This window comes from Oryctolagus cuniculus, chromosome 12 (assembly GCF_051225735.1).
Source record: "Oryctolagus cuniculus isolate XC-2025 breed Fujian yellow rabbit chromosome 12, ASM5122573v1, whole genome shotgun sequence".
In the NCBI taxonomy this organism is placed as follows: Eukaryota; Metazoa; Chordata; class Mammalia; order Lagomorpha; family Leporidae; genus Oryctolagus; species Oryctolagus cuniculus.
In genome coordinates this window covers 90931382-90947585 of record NC_142878.1, presented here as the reverse complement: position 1 = coordinate 90947585, position 16204 = coordinate 90931382, and the positions used below count along the sequence as shown (strand labels likewise).

The 16204-nt window shown below is 47.4% G+C and overlaps 1 protein-coding gene and 1 non-coding gene across 6 annotated transcripts in view; one reads left to right on the top strand and one right to left on the bottom strand.

Moving 5' to 3' along the window:
- PIAS1 (protein inhibitor of activated STAT 1) overlaps positions 1-2036 on the bottom strand; it is a 140947-nt gene extending 138911 nt beyond the window's left edge. For all 5 annotated transcript variants that reach the window (XR_016218288.1, XM_070054406.2, XM_089310618.1 and 2 more), the window contains exon 1: positions 2001-2036. Coding sequence is in view for 1 of the 5 variants with exons in the window: in XM_008268843.5 (XP_008267065.1) it covers positions 2001-2024 (24 nt within the window). In the remaining 4 variants the exon portion in view is untranslated. The remainder of the gene's footprint in view (positions 1-2000) is intronic.
- A 13739-nt stretch (positions 2037-15775) lies between these two features.
- Positions 15776-15881, top strand: LOC127484027 (small nucleolar RNA SNORA72). The gene has a single exon (XR_007910808.3). It is a non-coding gene; the product is annotated as a small nucleolar RNA SNORA72 (small nucleolar RNA).
- Positions 15882-16204: the final 323 nt, after the last annotated feature.

The following is a 16204-nucleotide window of genomic DNA, read 5'->3' as shown; positions in this document are numbered from 1 at the left end:
AGAAAGAACAAAGAAGGAAATCTCCCAGCATGTGCTTTCCATACTAGTTTCTTTGGACAGCATCAAGAGTGACAATATAGCCCACAAAAGCTTTTCAGCTTTGCTCCATGGTCCTTTTTCAAGAGAACTGATTAGCGTCATTCAAAAGGACTGCTAACAAAATAAATATCAGAAGACAAAGATCATAGCAACATAGTGGCTATATTTTAAGAAAAACTATTTTAAAAAATTCTTAAAGTTGTGTACTTTTTCTATTCCAAGAGTAAATTAGCTCCAAACACTCAAAATTCCTGAGTCTTTCTCGTATCAGTCAATAGTTCGAAACTGGAAAACAGATGATACCATCTACCTTCAATCTGCTCTCCGTTAAATAGATTTGTAATTAGAAGTCCATTTAAAAAGAGTGACACTCAAAGCCAACACTTCACCATACAAATCTTGGAATGTTAGCAATGTAGAGTTATTCAGAAAAAAAGATGTTCCCGTGAGGCTTTCCCATAGAAAGACTGTCCAGAAATTAACCTAGTGTTTGGTTGCTCCACAAGTTGCTTCATTATAAGAGAAAAAAATTCGAAATACTTTTTATGAATTACAGAAAGACGTTCCCCAAACGGGCACAGTTGCATATACGCCCCCCCCCTCCACTGACAGAGATGTCAGCTCTCTGGGTCGGGATGGAACCAGCTGTTCGGTTCACACACGGGAAGCCACCAAGGAGGGAATATCGCGATCAGAGCCTCGAAATAATACGCGTTAGTTAAGAACTGCTTGCTACTAAGCCAAAATTATCCAACCGGAGCCCCATTTGTCACAATCCAATCATAAGGGCTCCACCGCCTCCCCCAACTGCTTGTGTCGTGGTTTATCAGCTTCGGTAAAGAAGCCATCATCAGGTAACGACTGGGGTGGGAGAAAAAGCGGGGAGAAGGGGGCCCCCTTTCATCCAATTTCGCGAGGCGTGAGTAATCCGTACAGTTGAGAGGAACCGGGGAGCGTTCTATTTGTGGGGGGTTGGAGGAGGAGGAGGGAGGCGAATGCCGTTCAAATCAACATGGCCAGCGAGATGTCCCTACAAACAAAAGGCAACGGGGGGATATAAACACGAACCATTCACCTCCATCAGCCATAGCATCGCCATCATGGTGTGTGCAGAGACCCCCAAAGGCTCCCCTCGCCCTCGGCGCCAGCCGGAGCCGGAGCAGGCAGCCGCATCCCACCACCCGCCACCGCGTCCACACGCCCGCTCTTCGCGGGGGGTGGGAGGCTTCGCCCCCACTGCCAGCAACGAGAGCGAAGAGTTAACGTCCCGCCCAGGCGGGTCCCCCCTCGGCGCCCGACGGCCGAACCCCGACGCCGGCCGGGGCTCGCGAAACTTTACCACAGCTTCTCCCCCGACCCTCCCACCCGGTCGCCCCGCACGCCGGGCACCCCGGGCGCCTCCTGACAGGCGGGCAGCCGCCGAGAGCCCAGCGCGGGGCGGGGGCGCCAGGGATCCGCGGAGGGGCGGGGCGGCCGGAGCCAAGTTCCCGGGGGTCTGTGGAAAGCGCCTGACAGGAGCCCGGGACTGCAAAGGAGGAAGAGGAAGCGACGGCGGGGAGCTTTCCCAATCCCCCCGACAAGCACACCCTGCCCCCAGTCCCAGCTCCCCTTGGGGATGGGGGGGCGGGGAGGCTGCCTGGGAGGCGAGGAAGCCGAGCCCCGGGGACAGCCGCAGCCCCCACCTCCCGACTCCCTCTCTCTTCCCCCGCCACCCCCGCCAGAGGCGCCCACAACAATAACACGCCGGGGACGACCCGTCAGCGCCCCCGAGGCACCCGGGGCCCGCGGCCCGCCGCAGCTGGCCACCTCTGCTGGGGCCGGGCGCGCCTCTCCTCCCTACAACTCCAGGCCCGGGTAGAGTCAGGCCCGAGCGGCCCCCCAGGGCCGGACCCATCCCCCCCGGCACCAGTGGCGCCGTCTCCGCGGCCGAATATTAGAAGTGAATTCGAGCTGCGCTTTACCTTTAGTTCCGCACTGTCCGCCATCTTGCGTCTATCAGCGCAAGCGCAGTGAACCTCGCCGGGGGCCGCCGCTAGACCCTCCCCTGCTGCCGGCCTGGCCCCGCCCCGGCCCGCCCCGGCCCGCCCCTCGGCCTTCCCGGCCCGCCCCCGGCCTCCGCCCCTCTCCCGGCGCTCGGAGCCCCGCCCCGGGCACGTACAGCTGCGAGACAGGCACGTACTATTTAAATAATGGCGCCAAGCGGCGAGGTTTGACAGTTACTCCCCCCTCGGCTTCCCGCCCCCCTGCCCTCGCCAGTCCAGCGCCTCCAGGGAAGGCCGGAGCAAAGGGGGACGCTGGTCTGGGCCTCGCATTGCAGCCCTGTGCAAAGCTTCAAAGCCCGCTGCCCCAGGCACAATAATGCCTCCTGCTCCGATTTGCTAGGCTCTTCCAGCACCTGTTACCTGCAGTCTGTTACATTTGAGGAACATTTAATGAAGCCTTTACTGGCTCAGATCCTCCTCCTAATAACAGGGTGAGGGAGGCAAGGAAGAGATGGTATTCCTGCCACTCCTACATCTCCCCCCCACCCCCGGTGTCCGCAGGAGATTGGCTTCTGGTCCCCCCAGAATTCCCAAATCCGCAAAAGATCAAGCCCCTCGTGGAACATGGCATGGAATTTGCACAGAACCTCTGCCCAGCCTCCTGCATGCTTTACTCCTCTCTGGAATAGTTTTAATGCCTAACCCAATGTGAATGATGGGTGAATAGTTGCTGTAATTTCTCTCTCTCTCTCTCTCTCTCTCTCACTGTCTATAACTCTACCTGTCAAATAAATTTTTAAAAAATTGCTGTACTGTATTGCTCAAAGAATAAAGGCAAAAAACACACACACACACACAGTCCGTTACAGGCTCAGTTTTTTCTCCTAAATGTTTCCCATCCTGATTAGTTGACTCCGCAGGTGCAGAACCTTGAATTCGGACAACTGTATTCAGAAACGGAAATCTGGAGAAGGATGAATTGCCCAGATAACTAAGACTTAACAGGGGCGCCCTAAAACAGAGTCTGGAGATAGGCAGTCATTAGCCGGCCCTGCCCTAAGGCTACACACGCACTGGGAGGTTAGGGGAGGTTGGCCCTCCTGCCCCTGTCTGGTGTACAGACAAGGGAACAAGTAAGGATACATTACCAGTGGTGGTGGGAACGAGAACTAGTGAGAGAGGAAGAGGATTTGGGAGATGGACTGAAATCCTGGAAGGACTTTCTCCACTGCATTGACACTGAATTAGATTTGAAGATTATTTCACACCCTTTCCTCCTATACCCTCCCCACCAACCCCCTACTTTTTACGATGCAAGTTTGCCTCATACCTCATGGGAAAAAATAAAAGATCTCAGTTATGGGGCCAGCCTTGTGCCCCAGTGGGTTAAGCCGTTGCCTGTGATGCCAGCACACCATATGGGCTCTGGTTTGAGTCTGAGCTGTGCCACTTTGATCCAGCTGTCTGCTAACGCCCCTGGGAAGGCAGCAGAGGATGGCCCAAGTGCTTGGGCCCCTGCCACCCTCATGGGAGACCCAGATGGAGTTACAGGCTCCTGGCTTCAGCCTGGCTCAGTCCCAGCCATTGTGGACCACCAGATAGAAGATCACTTTCTCTCCTTTATCTGTAACTCTGCTTTCCAAATAAAAATAAATCTTTTAGGAAAAAGATCTCGGGGCCAGCGCTGTGGCACAGCGGATTAAAGTCCTGGCCTGAAGCACCAGCATCCCATATGGGCACTGGTTCTAGTCCTGGTTGCTCCTCTTCCAATCCAGCTCTCTGCTATGGCCTGGGAAAGCAATGAAAGATGACCCAAGTCCTTGGGCCCCTGCACCCACGTGGGAGACCCAGAGGAAGCTCTTGGCTCCTGGCTTCGGATCGGTGCAGCTCTGGCCGTTGCGGCCATTTGGAGAGTGAACCATCGGATGCAAGACCTCTCTCTTTGTCTCTACCTCTCTCTGTAACTCCTTCAAATAAATAAAATAAATCTTTAAAAAAAAAAAGATCTCAGATATAAACTCCCTTCTCACTAGGCCAACTACTCTTATTTGCATAGTGTCCTTTGGTTCCCTGTGAATGAAGCCAGCTCTGCATTGAATCTGCTCCTCCGTATCCTTTGCTGATTTTTCCTCTTTTGCTAAATCTTAAAATATTGGAGGGCTCAAAAGCTCCATCCTTACTCTCCTCTCAATTTCTTTTTTTTTTTTAAGATTTATTTATTTGAAAGGCAGAGTGACAAACACAGAGGGAGAGACAGAAAGAGATTTTCCATCTGCTGGTTCACCCCGAACAGCCATAACAGCAGGGTCTGGACCAGGCTGAAGACAAGACCAGGAATCCCATCCGAGTTTCCCAAGTGCATAGTAGGGACTCAAGTACTTGAGCCACCATCTGCTGTTTTCCAGGTACATTTGCAGGGAGCTGGATCAGAAACAGAGTAGCCAAGACTGGAACCAGCACACCATAGGGGATGCATGTGTCCTAACAGCAACTTAACCCACTGCTCCAAATCTCCCACTCCTCTCTTCTCCGTCGTACTCTCTCTAGGTGATCTCATTTATAAGCTAACGATTTTCAAGTTTCTCTCCAGTTTAGACTTCTCCCCCAACACCCAGGTTCACCAATCCAACTGGCTCCTTAACACCCATGCCTTGAGTCATCTCAGACTCCCCATGTTGAAGAGAGCTCTTCACCTCACTCCCTACTCTGCTCCTTCCCCAACATTCTCACTGATTGGCACTGTCATCCATCCAGCTGTTCAAGCCAAAAATCTGGAGAGCATCCTTCACTCCTCTTTCATTCACCTCCCACACCCCATCCACGCGCCGGGCAGACTCCACCCATTTTGCTGCATCCCTGGGCCAAGTTGCCCTAGCCTCACATCTGGAAGCCCACCCAGACGACTTTGAGACTCCAGGCACGTTGGGCTTCTTGGGTCTTGTGATATAATAAAACATATTTGGGCTTCATCCCTGTTTCCTGGCACAGAGCACCCAAAACCCTAGGAATTTCCTGATAGGAAATTTTGTCCTGGTTGTCTTCTGCTATTCATAATAAACTCCATTCAATCACACCAGAGATTATGCTAAGGAGGTGACTCAGGGTGCAGCCCCGAGACAGCTTCAGGATGCTGGCAGGTCACCATAACTACTAGAGGATGAGAGAGAAGGTAGTTGAAGACTGGGTTTTTGTTGTTTAAGATTTACTTATGGGGGCCGGCGCCGCGGCTCAATAGGCTAATCCTCCACCTAGCGGCGCCAGCACACCAGGTTCTAGTCCCGGTCGGGGCGCCGGATTCTTTCCCGGTTGCACCTCTTCCAGGCCAGCTCTCTGCTGTGGCCTGGGGAAGGCAGTGGAGGATGGCCCAAGTGATTGGGCCCTGCACCCCAGGGGAGACCAGGATAAGCACCTGGCTCCTGCCATCAGATCAGCGCGGTGCGCCAGCCGCAGCGCGCCAGCTGTGGCGGCCATTGGAGGGTGAACCAACGGCAAAAAGGAAGACCTTTCTCTCTGTCTCTCTCTCTCACTATCCACTCTGCCTGTGTGAGGAAAAAAAAAAAGATTTACTTATGGGGCCGGCACTGCGGCACAGTCGGTTAAAGCCCTGACCTGCAGCACTGGCATCCCATATGGGCAGTTGAGTCCCGGCTGTTCCTCTTCTTATCCAGCTCTCTGCTATGGCCTGCTAAGGCAGTGGAAGATGGCCTAAGTGCTTGGGCCCTTGCATGCACTTGGGAGATCCAAAAGAAACTCCTGTCTCCTGGCTTCGAATCGGTTGTGGTCATTTGGGGGAGTGAAAGAGTGGATGGAAGACCTCTCTCTCTGTTTCCCTCTCTCTGCTAGTAATTCTGCTTCTCAAATGAATAAATCTTTAAAAAGTAAAATAAAACAAAATCAAAGAAAAAAATGAGCATAGTCGGCTTGGATTACATTTGTCCTTCAGAGCACAGTTATATATATAATATTTATTTATCTATTTATTTTAGTGGAAGAGAGCACCTCTGATAAACTTTCTGCCACAGAATATGAGGGATCTTTTAAAAATTTCATAGAAAATGTTTATGAAACAAGTATTCAAGTATTTCCAAAATGTTTTGTACCATTATTTTAAGCTTATTTCCTTATCTTTTATTTCCATTTTTGAAAAGATTTATTTTATTTCTTTGAAAGACAGAGTTACAGAGAGAGGGTAGAGACAGAGTTACAGAGAGAGGGTAGAGACAGAGAGAGAGAGAAAGGTCTTCCATCTGCTGGTTCACTTCCCAAATGACCACAACAGCCAGAGCTGAGTTGATCCAAGGCCAGGAGACAGGAGCTTCTTCCGGGTCTCCCATGTGGATGCAGGGGCCCAAGGACTTGGGCCATCTTCTACTGCTTTTCCTGGCCTTAGCAGAAAACTGGATCAGAAGTGGAGCAGCTGGGACTCAAACCAGTGCCCACACAGGATGCTGGTGCTGCAGGCCATGGCTTTACCCGCTACACCACAGCACAGGCCCCATACTTCCATCTTCTACAGGTTTTTTGAAGTGCCCACGCACACCAGTTCTCTAAATCCCTGGCACCAACTGGGTGTCCTGCAATTCAGTTAACTGCAAGAGTTGACGCGGAGCCCACAGGTGAAGGGCTCTGTCCCACTCAGTTGGCCCCCCCTCAGACACGGATGCAATCCCCTTAGGTCACCTGTACAGTCAGATGTGCCTGCAAGTCCCTCCTCAGGTTGGATAATTCACCAGAATGACTCAGAAAACCACTCGTGATGACCGATTCAGTACAAACAATACCACCCAGGAACGGCCAAAAGGAAGAGGATGCATAAGGAATGGAGACAGGATGTGCAGAGCTTCCACCATCTTCCCTCTGACCAGCACTTCCACATATTCCCCAACCCAGAGTCTTTTGCCAAAGTTTCAAAAACCTAGTCTCCGGGTCTGGCATTGCAGCATAGCGGGTAAAGCCACTTGTAAGACTCACATCCCATATAAGCGCCTGTGTGTGTGTCCTGGCTGCTTCTCTCCCGATCAAAGCTGTGGATGATGGTCCAAGTGCTTGGGCCCTTGTCACTCACATGGGAGACCTGCTGGAGTTCCTGGCTCTTGGCTTTGGCCTGGCCCAGCCCTGGCCATTGTGGCCATCTGGTGGGGTGAACCAGTGGATGGAGGATTCTCTCTCCCCCTTTCTATTTGACTTTTAAATAAATAAATAATAAATATTTTTTAAAAGATTGATTCTATTTATTTAACAGAAAGAGTTACAGAGAAAGGTAGACATACAGCTGGCCCCCCTTTCTTCTGATTTTAAAGGATTTAAAACATTTTCATAATGTGAAGACATCATGGTGTCGCTGGTTAAGCCTCTGGTTTACCACATCTTTTATCAGAGTGCCTGGAACAGAGTTCCACCTCTGATTCCCATCCAACTTCCTGCTAATGCACACCCTGGGAGGCAGAAGCTAATGGCCACAGTACATGGGCTCCTGCCACCTGTGTGGGAGGCCTAGAAGGAGTTCCTAGCTCCTGGCTGCAGCCTGGCCCAGCCAGGGCTGCTGCAAACACTTCTGAGTAAAGCAGTGGATGCCAGACCTCTTTCTCTCTCTCTCTCTCTCTCTCTGTCGCTTTCAAATAAATAAGTAAATCTTTAAAATGAATAAAACTTCAGCCTCAATTTAAAAAAATACATACAATAATTTGGATAACTATGCTGATGAAAGGATGCTAAGTGAAAAAACACCAAAAGTTATATATATTGCATGACTTCATTTATATAACCTCCATGAAATAACACAATTACAGAGAAGGAGAACAGACTAATGGTTGTCATGGGATTAGGAACGGGGAAAAGGGATGAGTGTTACCAACATTAATCTACTGGTTCTGATACTAAACTATTGTCATAAAAATATTAACATTAGCAGAGACCGTGAGAAGGGTTCAGATGACCTACCTGCAAGTGGATCAATAATTGTATCTAACATAAATAAATACACACACACATCCCCCCCACACAAAGGCACTTCCAAAAGTTCACAGAAAATAGATTTAGAAGATAAGTTTATTTTGGCAGAGGAAAATGTTGAAAGCCATGCATACCGAGGGTCTTCAAAAAGTGCATGAAAGATGTGTATTTTGAAAAAGCTATGCATGGAGACCTGCATGTGTGTATGAATAACGAAGAAACACTCTAACACAATGTGTGGAGAGAGAGACATCAGAAAAGAGCAAAGTAGGCAGCTGCTAGCGCCCATACCTCCACAGAAACATGCAACAAACAAGCAGAAACTGTCAGACCAGCTTAGTCAGAACTCTGGAAGAAAACAAAGATTTACAGCAACCAACAACATGCTGATTTTTTTTTAAAGGGTGATTTTAAGTAGCAGGAAAGCTTACCACCTTACCACCCTGACTTGACAGCAGTCTTTTTTTTTTTTTTGACAGGCAGAGTTAGTGAGAGAGAGAGAGAGAGAGAGACAGAAAGGTCTTCCTTCCATTGGTTCACCCCGCAAATGGCTGCTACGGCCAGCGCTGCACCGATCCAAAGCCAGGATCCAGGTGCTTCCTCCTGGTCTCCCATGGGGTGCAGGGCCCAAGCACCTGGGCCATCCTCCACTGCCTTCCTGTGGCCACAGCAGAGAGCTGGACTGGAAGATGAGCATCAGGACAGAATCCAGCGCCCCAACCGGGACTAGAACCCGGGGTGCCGGCGCCACAGGTGGAGGATTAGCCAAGTGAGTCATAGCGCCGGCCAACAGCAGTCTTAAAGATCGCAGCTCACCTCTCCAGGGTGGGACCCTTGTCCTCACTTACAGAGGAGCAGAGCCGACCTCACTCACAGGCGTGTTTATGTGCACCAGCTGTCTAGCGGTGAACTGAGGCACTGATGCATGGCACGCCTCTACTTCCCCTAAGGGGAACCCAGCGCAGAAAAGCAGTGGCCATTGGTCCAATACCCTGTAAGGCAAACAAACTGGAACAACCTGGGGCCAAAGATTACAGACACACAGAACAGACCACATAAAGTCTGGGAGTAGAAGTCAGGGAGAGATATTTGTTGGGTAGATTGGGTATTCAAATCCTGCATTGAGGGGACTTCAGAAACTCACATACCTAAGACAAGAGATGTGGCTGAGGAAGACCCCAAGAGGATTGTAAGATCCCACCACTGGCTGACTGAGAGACTCAGTGCACCAGCTCAGTGAAGACTGGGGAGGAATTCCAAATGGCCTGGCTAAGTGTCCAAGGAGTACCCCTGCAGAGCCATGGGTAAAGAATGAGAAAGGTGATTTTTTTTTTTCCTGTTTTTAAGTTCTGGTGTTCAAAGAAATCTCAGTAAAAACACTAGCTGAACATAAGGTAGCTCTTCAACAATCAAGAACAGAAAGTCCTAGGGAAGAAAAAAATCTGCTTTTTCAGACATACCACATTACAGTACTTTAATGTCCAATTTTCAACAAATCATATAGAGAAACAGTAAAGTATAACCTATTCAATGTAAAAAAGTTTTTTTAGAAAGAAATCAACCATAAGGAAACTCAGACGTCAGGTGTGTTAGACAAACACTTAAAGCAATTATCTTAAAGACACTTCAAGAGATAAAGGAGATTCTGAGCAATGACTCAAAGGAAACCAACAAACTATGAGTGAACAAAATGAGAATATCAATAAAGAGACAGAAATCATTAAAAGGAACCCAGTAGAAATTTTGGTGGTAAAAAAAAAAAAGGTGACGACTAAATAATAAAGTCACTGGGAGGATTCAAGAGCAAATTTGAGCAACTAGAAGAAAGAATCAGTGAACTTGAAGATTGGACAGTTGAAATTATCCAGTGTGAGGAGCAGACGAAAATAAAGAAGACAAAGAGGGGTGAACAGAGCCTCGTGTCCTATGAGGCACCATCAGGTGGGCTAATGTGTGCATTATGGAAGCTATGGAAGGAAGAGGGAGAAGAAGAGATAGAAGGAATAGTTGGAAAATCATAGCCAGAGGCTTTCCAAAGTTGATGAAACACATGAATACCAGCACACAAGGAGCACGGTGATCGCTAAGCAGGCTAGTTCAAAGAGATCCATGAGATATACTATAGACACATTATCAGACAAAGAATCTTTGAAGCATTAAGAGAGAAACAATTTAGTGGCAAGCATTGTGGTACAGTGGGTTAAGCCGCTGCCTGTGACACCAGAATCCAATATGAGCCCAGGCTCAAGTCCTGGTGGCTGCTCCACTCCCGATCCACCTCCCTGCTAATGTGCCTGGGAAAGCAGTAGAAGGTGGCCCAAGGGCTTGGGCCCCTGCACCCACGTGGCACACCCAGATGGAATTTGAAGCTCATGGCTTTGGTCTGGCCCAGTCTTGGCCATTACACTCACTGGGGAGTGAACAAGTAGATGGAAGTTCTCTCTGTCTCTCTCTCTCTCTCTGACACTCTGACTTTCAAATAAATAAAATAAATCTTGAGAGACAGAGAGAGACAGAGAGACAGAGAGAGAGAGAGAATTTTTATCATCAGAGGGTAGAAAGCAGTGGAATGTTAAAGTGCTGAAAGCAAAAATGTAGCTGGGCCGGTGCTGCGGCATAGTGGGCTAAGCCTCCACCTGCAGTGCCTGCATCCTATTTTCGAGCCAGCTCTTTCCCAGCTGCTCCTCTTCTGATCCAACTCTGCTATGGCCTGAGAAAGCAGTGGAGGATGGCCCAAGTGCTCGGGCCCCTGCTCCCATGTGGGAGACCCGGAAGAAGCTCTTAGCTCCTGGCATTGGATCGGCTCAGCCTCAGCCGTTTGTGGCCAATTGGGGAGTGAACCAGCAGATGGAAGACTCTCTCTCTCTCTGTAACTGTACCTCTCAAATTAAAAAAAAAAAAAAAGAAAAGAAAAGAAAAAGAAAAAAAACATATCCAGCAAAAAACTATCCTTCAAGAATGAAGGAGAAAAAAAAAAAAAAGAATGAAGGAGAGGGGCAGGTGCTGTGGTGTAGCAGGCTACCACTCTACCTGCGCAAACACTCCACCTGCGCACCCACATCCCAGATCGGTGCAGGTTCATGTCCCACTGCTCTCTTCTGATCCAGCTCTCTGCTAATGGCCTGGGAAAGCAATGGAAGATGACCCGCAAGAAGACCTCTCTGTCTCTCCCTCTCTCTGTCTGTAACTCTGCTTCTCAAATAAATAAAATCTTTTTTAAAAAAGGAGAAAATCCTAAGATATTCAAAACCTAAGAAAATTCTTAAATAACAAATAACAAATTGCCTTTATAAAAAATACTAAAGGAAGTCCTTTAGTCCAAAATGAAAAGATAGCAGACAATGACTCAAACCTATGTGAAGAAATAAAAGAACACAAAAGTAACTATATATACAAATATAAAAATCAATAATTTATTTGGTTTTGTAACATCTCAGTTCTTTTCCTCTATGATTTAAATGGAGAATGAATAAAGTAATTTGTAAAGCTATTTTTTTTTTTTTTGGACAGGCAGAGTGGACAGTGAGAGAGAGAGACAGAGAGAAAGGTCTTCCTTTGCCGTTGGTTCACCCTCCAATGGCCGCGCTGATCCGATGGCAGGAGCCAGGTACTTATCCTGGTCTCCCATGGGGTGCAGGGCCCAAGCACCTGGGCCATCCTCCACTGCACTCCCGGGCCACAGCAGAGAGCTGGCCTGGAAGAGGGGCAACCAGGACAGAATCTGGCGCCCCGACTGGGACTAGAACCCGGTGTGCCGGCGCCACAAGGCGGAGGATTAGCCTAGTGAGCCGCGGCGCCGGCTTTTTTTTTTGTTTTGACAGGCAGAGTGGACAGTGAGAGAGAGAGACAGAGAGAAAGAAGCTATGTGAAAGGGATACGATTTATAAAAATGTAAACTGTGGCAATAATACTATGAAGGGGAAAAGACAGTGATGTGTGAAAGCAAGATGTGTATTACTGAAATTTATTTTGTACTATTCAAAGTAGGGTGCTATAGATTTTTTAAAAAAATTTACTTGTTTATTCCTTTGAAAGGCAGAGTAATAGAGGGAGAGGGAGAGACAGAGTCAGAGAGAAGAGATCTTCCATCTACTGGTTGCCCTCCACCAAATGCCCTCACGTAGCCAGGACTGGGTCAAGCTGAAGCCAGGAGCTAAGAACTCAATCCAGGTTCCTCATGTGGGAGGCAGGGAGCCAGTACCTGAGCCACCATCTGCTGCTTCCCAGGTGCTTTAGGAGGGCTCTGGGCTAAAACCAGAATAATCAGGACTAAAGCACTCCGATCAGTGATGCTGCCACTGTAAGCGGAGGTCTAACCCACTATCCGCAGTGCTGTTCCCAGGTTATTATCACTTGAAGACGATAAGTGTAATTCCCAAAGTAACCACTAAGAAAATAACTTCAATATGTGCAGAAAAAGAAAGAAGGAAGGAACTCAGAGGAAGAATGTCAAGCATAAAGAACACAGGAAAAAAGTCATTATTGATAATAATAATTGATAATAATTGATTGATAATAATAATTATTATTATCTGTAATTACTTTAAACTACAAATAAATGGATTAAACTCTGAAAAGCATAGATTGGTAGAGTGGATTTAAAAGATGATCCATCTGGGCCTGGCACTGTGGCGCAGTAGTTTAGAGCCCTGGCCTGCAGTGCCGGCATCACATATGGCTGTTGGTTCAAGTCCCAGCTGCTCTACTTCTAATCCAGCTCATCGCTAATGTGTCTGGGAAAGCACTGGAAGATGGCCGAAGTACTTGGACCCCAGCACCCATGTGGGAGACCCAGAAGAAGCTCCTGGCTCCTGGCTTTGGATCGGCACAGCTCTGGCCATTGTGGCCAACTGGGGAGTGAACCAGCGGATGGAAGATCTCTCTCTCTCTCTCTCTCTCTCTCTCTCTCTGCCTCCCCTTCTCTGTGTGTAACTCTGACTTTCAAAAAATAAATAAATCTTTAAAAAAAAACCAGAAATTTATTTCCCACAATTCTTGGAAAGTCCAAGATCAAGGCACTAGTAGATTCAGTTCTGTTGAGAACCCAATTCCAAGTAGAAGACCTCTCTCTCTCTCTTTCTCTCTCTCTCTGTAACTCTGCCTTTCAAGTAAATAAAATAAATCTTTACAAAAATAAAGTGACAATAAATAAGTAAAACATTTTAAAAAGAAGGTATAACAAATATAAACTTATGTGTGCCTCATGACAAAGTCCCAAAGTGTGTGAAGGAAATACAGATGGCACATATGTTAGGCCCTAAAACAAGTCTTACTGCACTAAAAAATATTGAAGTGTTAGAAAATATCTTTTCTGCCTAGTCCTACCCATTTTAAAAACTCCTGGTAAGATCTGACCTTGTCACCCTCAAATAAATGTGTTAGTGGTGGAAAAAAACAGAAAATGTCTTTTCCAAGCACAATGAAATGAAATTAGAAACCAATAGAAAATCTGCAAATACGTGGAAAATAAACACTCTTAAACAGCCAATAGATCAAAGAAGAATTTCCCATAAGGGATATTAGAAACTACCTTGTGATGAATACAAACAAAAACACAACACGTCAAGACTTATAGTATGTTGGGCCGGCGCTGTGGTATAGCAGGTAAAGCCGCTGCCTGCAGTGCCGGCATCCCATGTGGGTGCTGGTTCAAGTCTCGCCTGCTCCACTTCTGATCCAGCTCTCTGCTAAGGCCTGGGAAAGCAGTAGAAGGAGGCCCCTGCACCCTCATGGGAGACCTGGAAGAAGCTCCTGGCTCCTGGCTTTGGATTGATGCAGCTCCAGCCATTGCAGCCATCTGGAGAGTAAACCAGAGGATGGAAGACTCTCTCTCTCTCTCTCTCTCTCTTTCTCTGCCCCTGCCTCTCTAATAAATAAATCTTAAAAAAATTGTTTTATTGGCCAGTGCCGCAGCTCACTTGGCTAATCCTCTGCCTGCAGTGCCAGCACCCCAGGTTCTAGTCCCAATTGCTCCTCTTCCAGTCCAGCTCTCTGCTGTGGCCCGGGAGTGCAGTGGAGGATGGCCCAAGTACTTGGGCCCTACACCAGCATGGGAGACTAGGAGGAAAGACCTGGTTCCTGGCTTCGGATCGGTGCAGTGCACCAGCCGTAGCAGCCATTTGGAGGGTAAACCAATGGAAAAGGAAGACCTTTTTCTCTGTCTCTCTCTCTCACTGCCAAATCTGCCTGTCAAAAAAAAAATTGTTTTATTTATTTGAAGGGTAGAGATCCTCCATCAACTGGTTAACTCCCTAAATAGCTGGAATGGCTGGGGCTGAGCAAGGCCAAAGCTAGGATGCAGGAGCCAGGAATCAGGAGTCAGGAGCTCCTCCTCCCTGTCTCCTAAGTAGGTGCAGGGGCTCAAACACTTGGGCCATCTTTTGCTGCTTTTCCCAGGCACATTATCAGGGAGCTGGATCGGAAGTAGAGCAGCCAGGTCCCAAACCAGCAGTGAATGGAATGCTAGCATCGTAGGCTGCAGCTTAACCTATCCACTGTGCCACAACCCCTACAATCCCTACCTCCCCCGCCATTGCTATTTTAAAAAGATTGTTTTTGAATTTCCTTTTCAGATTGTTATGCTCACATACAGAAATAGAGCTCATTTTTGTGTGTTGATTTTGTGTCCTGTAACTTTGCCGAATTTGTAACTCCAAGTGACAACTGTGTACTATATAGGACACCGCAATAACAACAAAATAGTAAAACAGAAACAAAGACAACAAAAAAACTCAAACCTTGTGAGACACACCTAAAAATCACTCAAGGGTAAATATATAGCTTTATATCTCTATATTAGAAAAAATAAAAAATATTAAAAATCAATTATTCAAGTTTCCTTCTTACAAAATGTAAAATTTCAACAAATTTAGTTTAAAGATCTAATTGGCTTTTATTAGTGATTTGTGAATTTATCTTCTCTAACAACTCAGAAAAGGTGGTACAATGAGCAGAAAACGGCAGAAATAGAGAACAAAAAACATGGAAAGAACATTTCATAATTACATTTCTTTATAGAGTTACAACAGAGGGGACTGGCTCATCATGCTGGCTCAGATGAGCTGGGCCCTTTGTCAGGTCACTGTGAATCTCCTGTCTCTTTAGAAAGCTGTTTCGAAGTTCAGTTTGATTACATATCACCTTACACGAATGACGCCATTTTGGTTTGGTGCGGTCTATTAGGTCTGGTGTAGGAGCTTCGTTCAAAACAATGGCCTCCCATAAATTTTATTCACAGCCCTCAGGAAGGTTTTAGGAGAGTAACAAATCAAACTAAAGAAACTAAAGAAACTAGCAGTGAGGAAATAATACACACTAGAGCAGAAATAAAATTCGAAACAAATATAAAACAGAGACAATTAAAGCCAAAGTTTGAATATTTGAAAATTTTAATAAAACTGATGTCTCTAATAATCAAGAAGAATAAAAGAGAAATTAAAATTATCAGAAATGAAGAAAGGAATATCACTACAGATCCTATAGGAATTGAAAATGATAATGAAGGCCGGCGCAGGGGCTCACTAGGCTAATCTTCTGCCTGCGACGCAGGTACTCTGGTTCTAGTCCCAGTTGGGGTGCCAGATTCTGTCCCAGTTGCTCCTCTTCCAGTCCAGCTCTCTGCTGTGGCCCGGGAGTGCAGTGGAGGATGGTCCAAGTGCTTGGGTCCCGCACCCGCATGGAAGACCAGGAGGAAAGACCTGGCTGCTGGCTTCCGATCAGCGCAGCACACCAGGGCGGGTGGTGAACTAACAGAAAAGAAAGACCTTTCTCTCTGTCTCTGTCTCTCTCTCTCACTGTCCACTCTGCCTGTCAAACAAACAAAAAAAAAATCGCTATATCAAGACCATGCATGTGTCCCCAGGCCTAGTTCTTTCCCTATGTCTGGTTTTATAAATGCTGGCAATAAAATAGTAGTAAAAAATTTTTTTTAATCTATTTATTTGAAAGGCAGAGTTACAGAGAGAGAGGGTAAGAACTACAGAGAGATTTTCCATCTGCTGGCTAACTCTCCAAATGGCTGCAACGGCTAGGGCTAGGCCTGGCCAAAGCCAGGAGCCAGGAGCTTCTTCGGGATCCCTTCATGTGGGTGGAAGGGCTCAAAGCACCTGGCCATCCTCAGATGCTTTCTCAGGCACTTTAGAGGGAACTGGATCAAAATTGGAGCAGCTGGGACTTGAACCAGCACCCATGTGGGATGCCAGCATTGCAGTCAGCAGCTTAACCTGCTATGC